General features: G+C 36.7%; 1 protein-coding gene across 10 annotated transcripts in view; it reads left to right on the plus strand.

Moving 5' to 3' along the window:
- The window catches only part of LOC145685837 (uncharacterized), a 162,721-nt gene that overhangs the window by 18,114 nt on the left and 126,739 nt on the right, over positions 1-17,868 (plus strand). For 9 of the 10 annotated variants that reach the window (XM_081758442.1, XM_081758443.1, XM_081758435.1 and 6 more), the window contains one exon: positions 17,194-17,348. In XM_081758442.1, coding sequence (XP_081614568.1) covers positions 17,194-17,348 — 155 coding nt within the window. Of the gene's footprint in view, positions 1-4,512; positions 4,610-17,193; positions 17,349-17,868 lie in introns of all 10 variants that reach the window. The other variant, XM_081758438.1, reaches the window with a different exon arrangement.

Consider the following 17,868-nt stretch of genomic DNA (forward strand, 5'->3'; position numbering starts at 1 on the left):
CACAGTGGCCACCGGTTACTATTTGCTACCAAAATATTTACCACCCTTTTAGATATTGACCAACACCAATATGACCTCTCTATGACTTACGGTTCCTCAAATAATGCTCCTTAAATCTCTGGAAATCGGCCATTTTTGGCCAATATCATGGGAACGGTAATTCATAGAGAGACGATATTGGTCTTAATCAATACCTAAGAGGATGGTAAACACTTTGGTAGCAATATTAATTGGTGGCCATTGGCCAAACCAGAACTCTTTAAGTTCGTTGAAAACCGCGGCGAGACACAACATTCGACATGCTGCTTTAGAATTCTAACTGCATGTAGGAGGTACACGTAGATATAAGTTGCTGCATCACTCAAGGGGGCGAGCTTTCTTGCCAAGGGGCCCTATTTATCTCTAATACACTGACCACTCATTCTTGTAACAATTTATACGATAATACCTAGGTAATATATAACAAATGTTTCTCACAGCACCTAAGAACAACTAAGACGCAAATGCAAATCTAAGTATCATTTATAGAAAGGTGAAAGGATAGTTATTAAGATATGTGGTAGACACACCTGAAATATGTATACAAGTGCTTGTTTCTGATTGGCCAAAACTGGAAGATATAGACAAATCTTTATTTCTGATTGGTCGAACGTCTGTTCACGATATTTCAAGAGAACTTCTAGAAATATTTATATATATTGTTTATTTTATATATGTTTGTTTTCCTTACAGTATTTCAAAACTATTTGCTTTCAATAACTATATTCTTACAGTTTTAATCTTACAGTTAGATATGATACGGAAAATGAATGACTGGGACACATTCCCCAGTCACCCTCTCTAACGACGCCATTGCACACATATAATATAGATGACTGAAAATGCTATTGTTATCCATTACTTTGTATTTTTTTTTTTTTGTTATAACGACTTGCATTTTGGGGACTGTTTTTATTAGTCGATATACTTATGGTAATGATGGCAACGTTGCACAAGATTTTTTTCGCAATTTCCAATTTTGTTGCCTGCTCATTAAGGCTTTATCTGTGTCAACAGATAAGCGTGGGAAAATTTGCGCAATGTCGGTGCACCGGTGTCATCATCTCAATGTAATATTTTCTGTTGTACAAGCTTTGCTTTTAGTAGGCTTAAATCCGATTTAAACTACTCGCAGAGCAAAACAATACATGTATTTAAAAATTAATAACGTTTGAAAGTTTCGCCAACTGTCTACTTTGCTTTACCAGGCAATATCACAGAAGCCAAGTGGATAGTTGGCGATATTGTTATACGCTATTAATTTTTAGAATAAACGTATTGTTTTGCCCAGCGGATAGTTAAAATCGGATTTAAATCCCAATGTTGAGTTGAGTTGATTTTAGTTTAGCGTCCCTTTCAGCAGCGAGGCTATATGAGACGTGGACCTACTGATTAACGTGGAATCCGAACCACATGAGCTCCCGCCGGGTAAATCCCAATGTAGTGTTGAGAAATTTACAGGTATAGCTTTACTAAGTTCCTTTTTCAAGTGAAACATGTTTCCCTTCATCTGTAAATAACTCAGAAATGAATAAAGACATTTTATTATTTGTTCCTGCTAATACAAGAGAAGGAACTTCTAAAAAATCACTTTGTTATTTCTTCTGCATTACAGGTAAACATCATTACAGCGACTGGTCGGGTGCAATTAAAATTCTTGTATAATTCCCAACCGTGTATATATATATGTATATATATATGTATGTGTATGTATATATATATAGGTCTCTTAATAAATACATATTTTAAGTCAATTCTGAAACTAGGAGTATAGTGAGAAACACGAATAAAGAAAGTAATTATAATCATATTAAAGTTATTTCAATCCAAATTATGAAGTAGCTGCTCTTCTGGATTTTCTTAATGGGATTTTTTTGTTGGTTATTTATGTGGGCTTCAACCTTCTTCCCCCCAAAATAAAAAGGGGTGTTTTTGGGGTGGGGGGAATTCCAATACTAGCTTTGAAACAAAATTTCAGTGAAGTCGGTATAAACAGATTTTACAAATATGGCTTCTTGCTTGCGTGGTTCCCAGAATCCCGCATATTTAATTGATCGTGCGTGTTTGATAGTACGTTATAAGCGTAAACACTCACTTTTGAAAAAGAGACTCATCAAGATTCCGGTTAGCATACAATCATCTGTCCTGCTCTGAAAATCGCTAGTAAGGTAACACGTCACCAAACATCCGAAAGCTAGTTGAGAGTAAATAGATGCCAGGTGCTACAAAATTTAAAAATAATAATAAAAATTAAAAAAATGCATAAATATGCGTGTAACACTCAGATTTCACTGAGTTCCTTCATTAAGTTTTTTTTTCCCTCGCATTACTGTATATTGGAGACTATTTGACTCACTTGAAATACTGAGCGTAACATGCCTGCTTTAGACTGTCGTGTATGCAGGTGTGAATGAGTACGTAAGTAAGCCAACGACTCTACTTGTGAAAACGAAAATGTCACCTGCTTTAGCATTGTGTGGGACTAGGAAGTAGCTACTTAAAAACTACTCTCTGATAGAGAAAGCCATTTAAGCTTTCGTTCTTTATCGTTTGAGGGGGGTATTGTGTACCAGTAGAATATAATTAAAGGGCAAATAGATCTTGCAGCGGGTTAGGGCATAGTCGCCGCAGGTCCTGAAGGAACATATATATATCGCACTTAATTTTCACAGTCCAGCTGCTTATCGGTCATTATCTAGAATTGTCGTTTCGCTCAGTGAGAATAAATTGAATAATTCTTATGTATTTAAAAAAAAAATCTAGGTCTCTGTCCAATCCTAATGAAGACGACAATGCTTATAAACAAGTCATCTCCTAGGGACAAAAGTGTCTTCTTCTTGGGTTTCGCATACCAGTGTGGGGTATAACTTTAAAGAAGATACATTCATTGAATGTAAGTATTGCAGTTCTTATGTACAGCAAACGAGAACAAAGGTTAGTATCAAACTCCCTTACTGTCATGATTCAAGGCCTTTTTACCATACTTCTGTGCCAAAAGTTCTTGTCAAAGAGGCTTGTTGAAGAATCTCAGAATCTGTATTTACACCCGGAATTGTAGTTTGCGATTAAGGTATCCTTAGTCAGCTGGTATAGAGTCAGTGGGTTCCCATGTCATCTATATTTCGAGTATAATGACCTGAACATTTTGCATTGCTTCGTCCACCACACCTGCTAAAATCGGTCCGTATCTCAGAAAGTATAAATGGCTCATTCATGTTTGCTGCACACCTGGAAAACTTGGAAAGGTCAGGTATCTCCTAAAATTTCTGGAAAAATATACGGTTACATGTATGTGCTTTTGTATATTGTATTAGCATCGGCTACCTTGAGGCGAACTCCCGGGCGCCGAGTTTACTCGACCTACTGCTACGCAGCTCACAAAGCTGCAACTATATCGAATTCCAGTTCAAATACCAAAGTTCCGTGTCTCTTACCTTCCGGGATTCCTAAATATGAACATTAGATTGTAGTGATTCTTATCCCCAAGTGGGTGGCCTAGGGCCCTTGCGGACGAGGACTTTTAGTTCAAATTCCAAGTTTCCTTTCCTGTCAAATATCCGAAGATCCTTTGATATAGGTACCCTATGTTCCAAATTTGGTTAATAGTTCCAAAGCACTTTCCAAATTTCAGTTCTTTTATCTTGATCGGTTTGGCTGAGCCTCAATAATTAATCATTATTGACGGTATTAATGTATTATTGAAATAACAGTATATTGCCTCAGCGGTTAAGAGAAAAGTTTTCATTTTTATCATTTGAAAATGCAAGGTAATTCATAATTCATTATGTTATTCCAAATCCAGGGCTTCGTTTCCTTTCGATTGAGTAGACACAACGCAAAAATTGCATTTTAGTTTGCGGTAACAAAATTAGCAAATATAATTGCTTTTCACGTTTTCGTGTTGCGTTGCGATTTACAAATTTGGAGTTGGCAAGTAGCGAAAGAAGCCCACAGATTTTCGAGGGTGAAGCGCAAAGTGTGATAGGCACTCAAACAGAGGGCCTCATTCCGTAGCAGTTTGCGTCAACGCAATGCAAAATTTGCGGTAATACGGATATCAGTTATAGGGTCTAACCCACATTCTGTGACGATCGCCGCAAAGTTTGTGGATCGCAACGCAAAAGGTGCGAAGGTAGTTGTAATTGTTATGAAGATTACAACAAATTAAAACACAAATTTTGCGGTTACAGAATAAGGAATCTAATTGTTTTTGCATTTTTTTGATTATATTGAGATAAATGATACTAACCTAGCGTGTAGATTAGGTTAAATTAGGATGTAAGTTTCGCAGACGCTTACCAGTATTTCTCGAAGAAAAGTACGTAACATTATAATTCGTCTTCATTAGTATGCTTTCCCCATCTCTTGACACTTTTAGGGCTCGCACCATTCCAGTTTTGTCTCTAATATATTTTCGATACTACGATTGTCTATATTTCAATATTTTATATACGGTGCTTTCTGTTTTCACAGGTTAGTGTACGTCACATTATGGCATTTTCCAAATGTAAGTTACCTTTGGACCTGAGAGACCAAATGTAAGTTACCTGGGCTTCCCATTTATGCCCAGGTGGGTCGTTACACCAGGAACTATTTACGATATTTCATGTTTCAGGGTTTGTAACACTGAAATGACACCAGAGTGTTGCTAAAAATAGACCAAACAATAAGTGGTATATTTGTGTTTTTAGTTGGGTGACTTGCTGATTTACAGGAAGCCTGAGTCTGCAAAATGTCATTTTACAGTGCATGTAGAAATGTTCCAAAGTAAGTTTCCTTATCATAGATCACATGCTATATTCAATGGTTCGTTTATAATTAGAAAACATGAGACGTTAATACTGACATACCAGCAATTACTATATTCTCATAAGTTTTTCAAAATTGAGAAATATATTTGCAATGGGTGTCGAAGGACCCACTGGGCATGACCTGCATTGATTCCGAATTGAGAATATTGGATTTCATATTTTGTATCTTTTCGTGCTCTGTCCATAAATTGTAATATAAAGTAGGTTCGTTAGGGGCGTACGCAAGGAGGTTGGTTTCTAAGGTTCGGTTTCTGTCAAATTCCCGACTTCTTTTTTGTATATTTCTTCTAATTTGAGGGAGAATTTTGTACGTTTTATACACAATTTAACATCTTGATACAGAATCTTTCAAAATTTTGAAATCTTCCAAGAATCCTAAATTCCTGCGTATTTGTCTGAGTCTAGCCATTTCTCCCGTTCAAATAATGTTTATTACTGTTAAAAAAGACACTCATAAAGTTTGTGGATATCCTCAATGTGAATTTCCTAGAGGAAGGTCCAATGTCTTTTAGGATTTTTTTATTACAAGTGGTAAATGTGTAGTCTCACATTTCGTCACTTGAATCAAACTGGGACTGTTAGAGTCAATCGTTCAAGACACTGTCCAACTCCCAGAGAAAAAGAAATGAAGATGGTTAGAAGAGGTGAATTTGAATCCATGGTTGACAAATCTGCCTGGCTTATTATGGTTACTTGTAAAGATAATGGTGTAATAACTATTTCAAATCATACTCTTTGCTCGTGGAACCTTTACACAAAGTGAGTAGACACTCTTTACGAGATAAACAAAGAATCACAGTACGCCAACCCCATGCCTTTCACGAGTATAACTTTAACATGGGGAGTGTAGACTTGATGGATCAGGACATATCAAACCTTCCTATAAGAATTAGAGGAAAAAATGGTATGTGCCTATTTTGTTCTGCTATTTGATGTTACAAAGAATAACGAGCGGATACTCAGCCGAACTCACAGGAAAAATTTGGATGCTCTGGGTTTCAGGCAGGCGTGCACTAAGGTTCTTCTGCAGAATTATAGAACAGCGCTAAGATCTGCAGGTCCATCAAGAGGTCTTGGTAAAGATGGAAACCCAACTGTACTTCACCACATGGAATATCTGATTATTACAGGCCAAAACCTCCGTCGTTTGAAAATTTGTAGCAACAAGACAGTGAAAACATGCAAAAGATGTGAGGTGGGTGCTTGCACAGTTATCACGAATAGTAAAAGAAACGAGAAAAGTAACGGGTTAAAATTAAAGCATTTATATTACTATGTTGAAGAATATTGTTCTTTTGGCTTAGTAGATAATATAAATTTCACTTTATAACAGCCATATTTTAGTGTTGAAAATAAAAACGCTTATGAATAATGTGAAGTTTATATAAAATAACAAAATAACCTCATATTCACATGTACTAATTTATTTGGAAATTTAAATTATTTTATGCAGCTAGTGCCCAACGGGTCGTTAACGACCCAGCTATTTCCCGCCTCTCAAATTTTGAAAATCGTAAAAATTATAAATTTCGTGTTTATTAGTGTTAAAAGATTCATGACAGTTTTTTGAAAATTCGTGACAAAAAGTTTTGGTCATAAATGGGTTAGTTCTCATTGACTTAAAAACAGGTTAATTTGCTGGCTTCTGTCTTACGAATCTAATTTTCATTTTACTGCAAAGTATATATAAAAAATGTTTCTCATCACCATGGGTAAACAACTTACAGTTAGCGACATGAAAGACACAAAGCATATGATCGACTTGGTTTCTGCAAAATCGTACGGTACTGTGATGTTCATGGTTCAGAAAGAGAAATCAAAACCGGTGTGTTAAGAAAATGAAGTGATGCCTGCATCAGTATGTGGTGACAGTTCCCTAGAATCAACTTATAAAGCTTCAGTTTCTGGACCAACTACAGAGATTACAAGGCTTGAAATGTAAAAAATTATATCTTTCAAAACAGAAAACAACATAGGCAGAAGCAATATCCTACTTGCAGCCAGATAATATTCATTCGTTACTTTCTGCAGCTGGCCAAATTTCGAACATTCTTCCCATTATGCTTATTGACAGTGACATAGCCAAGGAGATCCCAATTGGGAGGGAAAAATAGCATTTCATTGTATCGTTTATGGTATAGCACCTTATTTCTTTAGACAAATAATGAGAGATGCATCTTATAGTGATTTTTTTATTATTTCATTTGATGAAACCTTAAATAAAATAAGCCAAACCGAACAAATGGAATTTAGAGTTAAATTTTGGAGTAACAAGGAAGAGGAGGTTGTTGTTAAGTACTTTGGATCATTTTTCTTAAGTCATTGTACAGTAATAGATTTATTAGGCGCGTTCAAGGAAAGGCTCAAGTTTTTTACTTCATTCGTCTTTTGCCCGTTTCCATTTATGATCCAAATGTTGAATTTTTCCGGGAACTTGAAGATACAGGTGGTGGTCAAGTTATTCTGGTGGATTTGATAGCCGCTTTAAAAGAATTATTCACGCTATGTAGATCATACGTTTCAAATTCTAAGAAACGAGTGGATTTCTGAAATATCCACTGGTCGAATAGAAAAAGAATTTTAAATGCTGTGTTGCTTGGAGAGATGAGTAATTACGCAAGGGCAACCCGACCTGTTACATTCTGGGAAAGTAATATTGCATTTTCTGAATCAGAATTCATGTCATTTCTTAAAAAGATTTCCGTACTTTCACATGGTAGTGCTGCTGTAGGGAGATTTTTCAGTAAATAAAGAATACTAAATTGAAAATTATCTGAAGATTCAATTGTGGCACAGACATTGATATGGGAAGAAATTACGAATGCTGATGGTGTTGAGAAGGGAGAAATTACAAAGAAATGATACCGTTATGTTAGAAATGCCCGAGCGGGATACGGAGAAAGGCTTGAGCAGAAAAGGAGGAGAAACAGGAACATGAGAAAACTAGAATGGTAGAGAAACAATGAAGTGAACTAATGGAGAATTTGGAAGAGAAGGAAAATACCTGCTGTAGCTAAAAAAAAAAGTATAAAAAAACTTACTTTAAGATCAGATTCGCATATTACAAAAAACAAACAGTAATTTCCCTTTTTTTTTTTTTTTGCGCGTGTATGTGTATGTGCTTGTTATTGGTGCAATACACTTCCGTTGTGTTGGCAACAAGTGCTTGTGGAGATATGACGAGGTGCAGTTCCGGAACGACACATATAGTGTAGTACAAAATTAATATTTTAAGTGTGACAGTAAGGTCAGAAAACTGAAACTTAAAAAAAAAAATAGTTGGAAGAAGGAAAGGTATAAGTTGTTTCATTGTATAAACATTTTTACATAAAAAAATATTTACTAAAATTTCATCTTAGTTAATTCGGTGTAAAATTACTCCCTTGCTGTATAATTAGAATGATGCAGAATTATAAATAACGTTCTTTTTCACTTAATAGCCATAACTGGAAAGTCACGCATTGGACCTGCAAAACCTGAAAAAGTCGACAAATTTCGTATCTCGAGATTTGCAGCAACTATGTATTTAGAGTCTGCTCCATGGGACTATATCTGGCAATTCTATGTAGTACATTCTAAGCTTCGATATCGTACGTTTCATAAGTTATAAATCCAATACATAGATTGTAATGGATTAGAATCAAGCATGTTACTAGTACAGCACTACTATTTAGTCACTTGGTGTCGGTATTTGCTTCTCGCATTTGTTAGAACAATTCATGACGAGAGAAATTTTACAATTAAATTTTGTGGTGGGTGGATAAGTTGTCCGACACATTCAACAGTCGCACATTACCTCACACCAAAGAAATTTCAAAAGGTTTGAGTGAAAACTGCTATCATTTTGATGTATGATATAGGAAACGTCAGTGGGTTGAGTGATAACACTTTTTACGTCGAATGTTGCTCATGTTTCACCACCTTTTATCAATGATTGGTTGTTAAAGCTTAGTGCTGGCATTCAGTTTTGAGAGACTAAGATCAGAGCTTTTTGTTCAACGGTCTCCTAAACCAGGACTTTTGTTGAGGCTTTTGAACTTCAGACTGTCAGGCTGACTCAGAGTGCTGTTGGTTTCTAGGTGCATCTCAACTTCTCGATGAGGCTCTCGCTCCATCTAAAGTTTTCTGCTAAATAATAAAAAGTTAAAACATCGGAACAAGAAGTGAAGATGATGATAAAAGTTCTAGCACAGGTGACTCAATGCTGTAATTGCTGGATTCCCATTTGTACGAGTATACTCCATTTGAACAAAATGCTGTAGTTATAATGCTGTTCACTTTGTACAGCAAATTTTAGAGTGATTAAGAAGAAAATATTGCAGTTCGTAATATGCTATAAAGATTTATTATTATCCAATCTACTCATTAGCTTTAAGGAGTACCAGAATGCAATTTTCGACATCTGTCGAGAATATACAAATGGTTATCAAAATAATAGTAACACTTAGAAAAGTATGTTGGATTACCATTCCTCCGAACAACTGTGTTGCAACATGAAATATTCATAGGGATCATGATTCGTAGTAAGTAGAATATTACACCATTCTGCTTGTAGCACTCACTCACTTCAATAACTGGGAATAGAGGCTGATAACTACGCCGAATTCGTATCTCTGAAACATACCACTAATGTTTCATGTAAGTCCAGGAATCGGTTGTGTCAGGAGAGGTGTTTAATAGTAGTAGCGAGCTACAATTTCTATCATGTAGCTATAGAGCAGCTACTTTTGAAAAGTAACTTTCCGATCACTGCTCATACTAAAATAATGTGGCAAATGGTGAATATACTGTGTACTTGCCTTCTACGTGTGGCTCTCGGGTGTACTCTAGGCGATCTTGCTTTCCTCAATTTCAACAAGCGATAGAAGAAAATTTATCACCTTTCTCAGTTGGTTTTCTGTATGCTCAGAAAACTGTTCAAGTTAAGGATATGATTCAGAATACTCGGGTCATAACCAAAGAAGTGGCATGAAAACCATGGTCCTACTCACCTGAACCGATGAAAACTACTAAACACTGCTTAAATCGATTAATTCTTTACGATAGCTATACAAAAACTTTATCGAGTTGGAAATAGTGTTGTTAATCGGCTTGGCTCGTGCCCTGAGCCACCGGCGCAGCTTGAACTCCGTCTCGGTCCAACTGAGCCAACAGCCCAAGTCTGGATGATTGGAATGAGCCATTGGCTAGAACCGGGTCGGTTGAGATGAGCTACTGGCTCGGCTCAGCTCAGCTAGGCTCAGGTGAGCCATCGGCTCGAGCCTGCTCGGTTGGGTATGCCATCAGCTCGGTTCGGTTTAGTTGGAATGAACCATCGGCTTGAGCCGGCACGGTTGGATGAGCTGTGCTTGGCCCACTTCTCAGTTCGGCTCGGTGGTGACTGAGCCGGGAGCCGAGCGGCTGTAGCCGTTCACAACACTACTATTTGAAACCTGAAAAACACCAATTTGAAAACACCTCATCTCCACTCGCAAAATACTCATGAGAGATTGTTAGGTGTAAGATGAGGATCAATGTTTAATGAAACTGAGGGCATTCTTGTGAGATAGACTCTAGCAAACGGTGATACTATTGAGAGCTATTAAAACGTTTAAGTAAAAAATGTGAGATCGTCGTGAAAACCTATCTAAAATGGTTCTGATACACCAAGATAACAACATGCAGTCCATAGGTGTAACCAGCGCGGGACAAGTATTAAGACGCGTATTAGGCTCCCATAGAAAAGTTGTTTTTCTAATTCTTAGGCGCTATCTTTCTTTCACTCTTTATGGACCCTCCCGCGCGGCAAGGTTTGCTGTTCATTAGTTGCGCCCCTGAGCCCGTATCAGACATGACAAATTAATTACGGGGACAATATTGACAAATCTCAAAGCCATACTAATACACTAATACATATTATTTCTAGGGCACCCAATAGTAGACAATTTTTTTACTGAAATGGGCCGCAGACTCATTTCTGTTTTATTTACATTTTGTGTGCTGTTTTGTTTATACAGGGTGAGTCAAAAATCCTTGGACACCTGCATAAGGTTGAAAATCGACGGAAAAAGTAGAAGAGTGATGATGGGAACAGAGCTTTGATGAGGGACGGACTTTTGGAGTGTATGTTATTCATTGCCGCCATTTTGGATTCAAGCGATTTTTTTAAATGGGAAGGAAATGTATGAAACATTAAAAACACTAACTTGAGCTCAGGAATTCAGTGGTGTAATTTGTTTTCTTTTTATATTGTACAGTTTAGAAGTTATTAATGTTTAAAAGTGGGAAATTACCTTGATAGTGAATGCTACAACACATGTTCTACGTGTTGTCCATCCCGTGCAATGCACAACTGTAGTCGCCGCAACCACTCTGACTGCACACGGAGTAGAATGTCTCCTGAAATTTGATCACAGTCTTGGATGCGTTCCTCCAGGTGTCTCAAATCACGGAGTGTCTCAGCATACACTATCTGAGATGTACAGCGTACACTGCTTAAGATGTCCCATAGATAAAAATCAAGGGGCGTTATTTCAGGGGATCTGGGCGGCCACTCCACGGGACCAAGGCGACCAATCCACTTCCTTGCCAGTTGTTCATCCAACCATTCACGGACACCAAGTCCATAGTGTGGAGGGGCTCCATCGTGCTGAAAATAAGATGGGAAAATGCCGTCAGCCTTCAGTGTGGCAAGGAACACAAGGTCCTGCAGCAGCATCAGATACTGTGGTGCAGTTAAGGTGTTGTAAATGAAAAATGGCCTAATGATGCGGGTGTCCCAAAAACCACACCACACCATCACCTTCGCTGGACTATGTTTTCGACTCGGGTAAACCCAGTTCGGATTTGCGTCACACCAGTATCGACAATTATGTCGATTAACCTCCCCGTTCAAAGTGAAATACGCCTCGTCGCTGAACAGTATACTCTTGGCAAACGCAAGATTCAGTTCGTGTTGTTCAGTAGCCCACATGCAGAACTCCAACTGGCGATCAGGGTCATCCTCGTTTAGTTTATGTTGCATGTGCAGCTTGTAAGGATGCCACTTATTGGCGTGCAATATCCGGACAACGGAGGATTGGCTTATTGCACATGCTAGGGACACACGACGGATACTTCGTTTAGGACTTTTCATAAACGGCGCAACAACCGCCGTTGCAGTTTCCTCATTGGTGGCAGTCTTTGGTCGCCCACTACATGCCCTATCTTGAACAGAGCCCGTCTCCCGGAATTTGGTGATCACGTGAGCCACCGTGCTGTGCGATACCGGTTCTCTGTCTGGGTGCCGTCTTTTGTAGTCAGCTGCTATTGTTCGGTAGCTGCGTTCCCCTGATATAACGATGATTTCGATCTTTTGTTCACGTGTCAGACCCATTTTAGATCACTTGGAAAAAGAGGGAACTGGGTCAGTATCAAGGTAATTTCCCACGTTTGAACATTAATAACTTCTAAACTGTACAAGATAGAAAAAAAACAAATTACACCACTAAATTCCTGAGCTCAAGCTAGTGTTATTTGATGTGTCATCCACACTCTTCCCATTAAAAAAAATGACTTGAATCCAAAATGGCGGATTTCAAGATGGCGGCCATGAATGACATACACTCCAAAAGTTGCGGTCCGTCATCAAACCTCTGTTCCCATCATCACTTTTTACTTTTCCCGTTGATTTTCAAACTTATTCAGGTGTCCAAGGACTTTTGACTCACCCTGTATAATGTAGTGAATCTGTTTGATGCTTCATTTGTAATTTCATTTTCGTATCGTACATGGAGTAAAAAAATGTCTTTTAACATGGGCCCCAATCGAACGGCGGGGAGCTTCTCTGGAAAAGGCAGTTGCCCGATGCCCCCCACAAGTTACGACCCTGGGTGTAACAAAGAAATTGGGTGGAAATAAAATGTCTCACCAAATTTAGTACCCTGAAACGTTTTTTCTATTTCCTACTTGTAATAATATGGATTTTAAGTTTAGGGTCCCTTTCAGCGGCGAGACTATATGACAAGTAAATCTACAGCTTAACGTAGGCCCCGGGCCACATGAACTCCCGCCGGGAATCGAACCCTGGTCTCCCACACCAAAGACTCGTATAAAAATAATATATTTGATTTTGAGTTTAGTGTCCCTTTCAGCAGTGAGGCTATATGAAAAGTGAACCTACAGCTTAACATAAACCCCGAACCACATGAGCTCCCGCCGGGAATCGATCTGGGTCTCCCACGCTAAAGAAGTGTATAATAATATGAAATAATAATAATAATAATATGAACTGCGTTCTGATAGTGATGAAGGAGGTATTAGGGCTGGTAGTATCATTTGGACATTAGAACTCCGGATTTATTTTGAGGTTTACGAAAATCTTACGGATCGATGCAAGAAGTAATTTGCACTAAGAAGGAATCACAATGAGATATACAGAAAATGTTTTAGACCTGTACACCTTATTTTTGGATAAATAAGAAAGTTGTCCATCACCTCCATTTAATACATATACTATAAAAGTTTACTGCAAAAATAAATGAAAAATTACAAAATGAAAAAGCAAGAGCATCGAGTGGGACTCGAACCAGGTTCAAAAGTACTAAATCCGCACATAAAGCAAGAACTTAGCTCTCATGGCTATCGAAAGAACCTATTTCATGAATAGAGAACAAATTTCTTAACAACTCCCCCTCCCTTTTTTTAAACAAATATTGTGATCGAAAAGCGTGTGTGCTTTACCTACAACCAAGTTTTCTGCATTTACCAAGTACTCTGATGTTCCAAATATATCATTACATTAAGTTATAAAAAGACAACTGAGTATTTCAAACAGCAAACTGTGAGCTGTGTTGGGAAGAGTCGTTATTTTTTTCTTTTCGCTTCTCCTACCGTTACGTCGATTGCGATGTTGCCAAACCTACAATTTTATGCGACTTAGGAAAATTCGGGCATGCAATTATATTTTGAAGAAATGTACATAATTACAAACGTTGAAAGAACTGGTTTGTGATACAGGCGAATACTAGAAGAATCGAACCAGAATACCTGAGCAGATTGGAATATCAAATATCATGGTCCACGGAGTGTTCGCCAAGTCTCACTAACATCGATGCGGATGGCACATTCCATATTAAAATAACATATTTTTGTTTGTCATTCATCATCTGTGTCAAGGAATTAATGCCCTTAATTGTTATTTCTTTTTTAAAATGTCCTTCACATTAATTGCAAGGCATGTGATTCTTTGAATATGAATATATCATATCTGGTAATCTTATGGTCATATAAACGACCACCAAAAATGAAATCCCAAAATAACTTCCAGGGTTACAACTTTAGAAGGGCTAACGTCTTAAAAATGTATAATGATTTATCAAATGTGAATTGGGACTGTCTTAAGCTTTCAAATGATGTTGATGATGTAGTAGATAAATTTTACAGAATACTCCATAACGTTTTAGGTGCAAGTGTTCCTCCTAAGAAACTCACTAACTAAAATTATCCGTGCTGGTTTACGGCTAGTATCATTAAAAAACTTAAAGCAAAATCATACCATCACGAAAAGTGGAAAAGTGAAAAGGGGAATATTTCATTTCACAGAGAGCAGTTTCGCAAAATGCGCAGGGAAATAAAACGAAAAATATCGCAAGCTCTTAGAACGTTCATATTAGAAGCGGAAAATAAAATAGGCACGGACCCTTGTTATTTCTGGAACTACATTAAAAGTAAAACAACATATTTCAACTGGGTTTCTTGCCTTTAATGATCAGAAATTAAAAAACAACAACCATATTGCTAATGCGTTTGCTAATTATTTTCGGTCAGTATACTCAGATGTCGGTGCTAAATATAATATACAAAATTACACTCCTGACAATCCTGTATATAATACATTAGATCTGTTAGTACTCAATGAAATAAAAATGGAAGAAGCAGAAGAAGCGATAAGAAAATTGAAGCCAAAAACTTTTTGTGGTTCAGATGGCATACCACCTTATATAATAAAAGATTGTATGGACATTCTTAAATATCCCATATATATTATAGCGAATATCTCAGTAAATACAAGAATTTTTCCTCAAAAGTGGAAAGAAACCAAAATCTGTCCGATACCGAAGGTCAACGGAACCAGATTTAAAAAGAGAAATTTAGACCCATATCAGTATTGTCACCATTTTCAAAGGTATTTGAACAGATTATTTATCAACGTGTTCTAAAGCATATGAAACCCGTGCTATCGACGTATCAACACGGCTTTGTACGAGATAGATCAACATCCACGAACCTGGCCATTATTACTAACTACATCTCAACGGAGATTGATAAAGGTAATCAGGTTGAAGTAATCTATACTGACTTTTCTAAAGCCTTCGACCTAGTGGATCATGACATTTTAGTAGCCAACTAAACTCTTTCCACTTTTCTCAAGAGTACAAACAGTTAATATCTTCCTACTTAACCCCTTCAGTGCGTAATTTTCAGATGCGAACCGCTGTAAAAAGTGTAGTTTTTTTTTTTTTTTGAGAACTTTGGATGTTGATTCTAAACCTGTTTCAAAATCACTTATATCAAAATCACTAATTGATAACTCTTCCTCGATGTCAACATCGTTGAAATAACGTTTTGAAACCATTACTGTACTGTCTGCTCTCACACAAAACAAAGAATGAAAAATATATTTGACGAAGCCCAAACTCTATTTTAATTTCTTTCTTTTTCCTCTTTTTCTTTTTATTAAGCAACAATTGAAACCAGCTGAGCGCAAACTCGCTAAATATTGTCGGGATAACATGGGCAAGTATATTCGCCATACGCAATACAAAATAGCCAAAGCAAAATGAAAGCGTATATATACGCCATCCGCGCAGCAGGTGCGTTTTGAAGACACGAGTTAACTCGACACCCACACTGAAGGAGTTAAGTAACCGTAGGCAATCAGTTGTTTATAAAGGGTGCATCTCTGAAAAGTTCAATGTTTTGTCAGGAGTTCCCCAGGGCTCAAATCTCGGACCGCTTTTGTTTCTTTTAGCAGTGAATGATTTGCCGACTAGAATTAAATATGCTAACTGTCTTCTATTTGCAGACGACCTCAAAAAATTATATTAAGGTAGATTCAATTGATGATTGCGAGAAAGTACAACAAGACTTAACTAACATTATGGAATGGTGTAATAAAAATAAATTTAAAATGAATGTAAATACATGTAACTTCCTACGTTTTACACGTAAGAGTAGTTATGCAGACTATACTTATTCGATTGATGAAACAAAATTAAGTTCTCCCAAGTATATCAAAGATCTTGGAATTTTCTTTGATCAAAATTTAACATTTAAGCATCATATGGAAGCAGTAACGAGCGAGGCTTATAGAAACCTTGGTTTTATCATGAGGCTAGGTAAAGAGTTTCGTAACGATTTAACTTTAATGAAATTGTACTTCACTTACGTTCGGTCAAAATTAGAATATGGTACTGTTGTGTGGACACCAAATATGCCAAACTACTGTGATATGATTGAGGGAATACTGAAAAAATTCCTAAGACTTCTAACGTACAGGAAAAATGGGCTTTACCCGAAACATAAATCTTACAGAGGGTTACTGGAAAATTATCAACTACTCACTTTATACGAAAGAAGATATAATGATCTAATATTTTTATATAAAATAATACATGATAAGATTGACTCTATTGAGCTGCGTTCGTTGCTTTGTTTCGAAGTCCCATCAACCAGAACGAGGATAGGAAACACATCTACATTTTATCAAAGAAAGGCAAGAACAAATATCCTTCGGAAATCTCCTATATGGAGGATAAGCACTTTCCACAATGAGGTCCAAAAAGACTTCAATATTGATATATTTAGCATGTCGGAAAGTGTGTACAAAAGAACAATTAAACGGGCATGTCTTGGAAACGGCATATAAAGAGTTCATATGCTAAAGGCAATATGAATGTGTATTTTTAAATTGTCTACGTTGTAATGTGGATTTCTTTTAATTATTTGTTTATCTCACTGTTTTGTATTAATATGTATTTCGTTGTCAAAGACAACACAATAATTGGGCCTAGAGCCTGTTGTGTTGTGCTTGAACTAAAATAAAGTAAAAAAAAATATATATATCTTTAAACAATCGTATTCGATAAGCTTCCAAAATTTTAGCATTACTTACCAATACTTCGAAAATTAAATATACATTTCCCTTTTGTCCTAGTCGAACTATGCTGAGACGGGTTGATTTACGTTGAACCAATATTCAATGGTAAGTGAGTTTTGTTAGAATAGCTTAGTTCTGCTTCTAAAATGCATTTATTCCTTCTTGTTATTTCTACGTATATGCTTACTTATGTTCTTTCTTTCCCTCTATCTCTATCTTTTTTAGACAATGTGGAAAGTGTGAGAATGAACTTTAAACTGTTTATGAATGGGATAGATGAGACAGGAGTATATCCACTTGAAACACTTGTTGACAGTGCTTTGTTTTTTATGACATATATATACCAGTGCGATCAAGAATCTTATTTCGCTGAAATAGAGGTGAGTAGACAGTATTATTATAATTATTATAATATATTTTTAAACTTTGCTATACGTAGGTATATGAGTAATCTTATATGATGTAACATCTCAGCCAGAGTCGGGAGTAGTTGGTGGGGTGGAATTGAATTGAAATAAAATGAAATTTTTAGTTTTACGTCCCATGGTTATGCCGGTTAGGCTTAAAACAAACCATTTTCTTTGGTTATGTCTGAACATCAAAATAAATAAATCCTGGCTGAACGAAGCCAATTAAAACAAACCATTTTATTTTACAATTGTTTAAACATAATGTTTAGGTTATGTTAGCTTTCGCCAATTATAACAGCCCAAATATTACGGTAGTTGAAGAAAGAAAAAAAATTCAATTTAAACATGCGCAACAAATTTATCAAAAGATTTCAGATTCTTGTTGAGTGGCTAATCGAAATGAAAGACGACTCGACGTCATTAACAAAATTGAATGAAAGAAAAAAAAATAGTATCAAACTTACATATGCTTAACTCTATGAGCAGTATT

Source organism: Thermobia domestica, chromosome 5 (genome assembly GCF_964235325.1).
Source record: "Thermobia domestica chromosome 5, izTheDome1.hap1.1, whole genome shotgun sequence".
In the NCBI taxonomy this organism is placed as follows: domain Eukaryota; kingdom Metazoa; phylum Arthropoda; class Insecta; order Zygentoma; family Lepismatidae; genus Thermobia; species Thermobia domestica.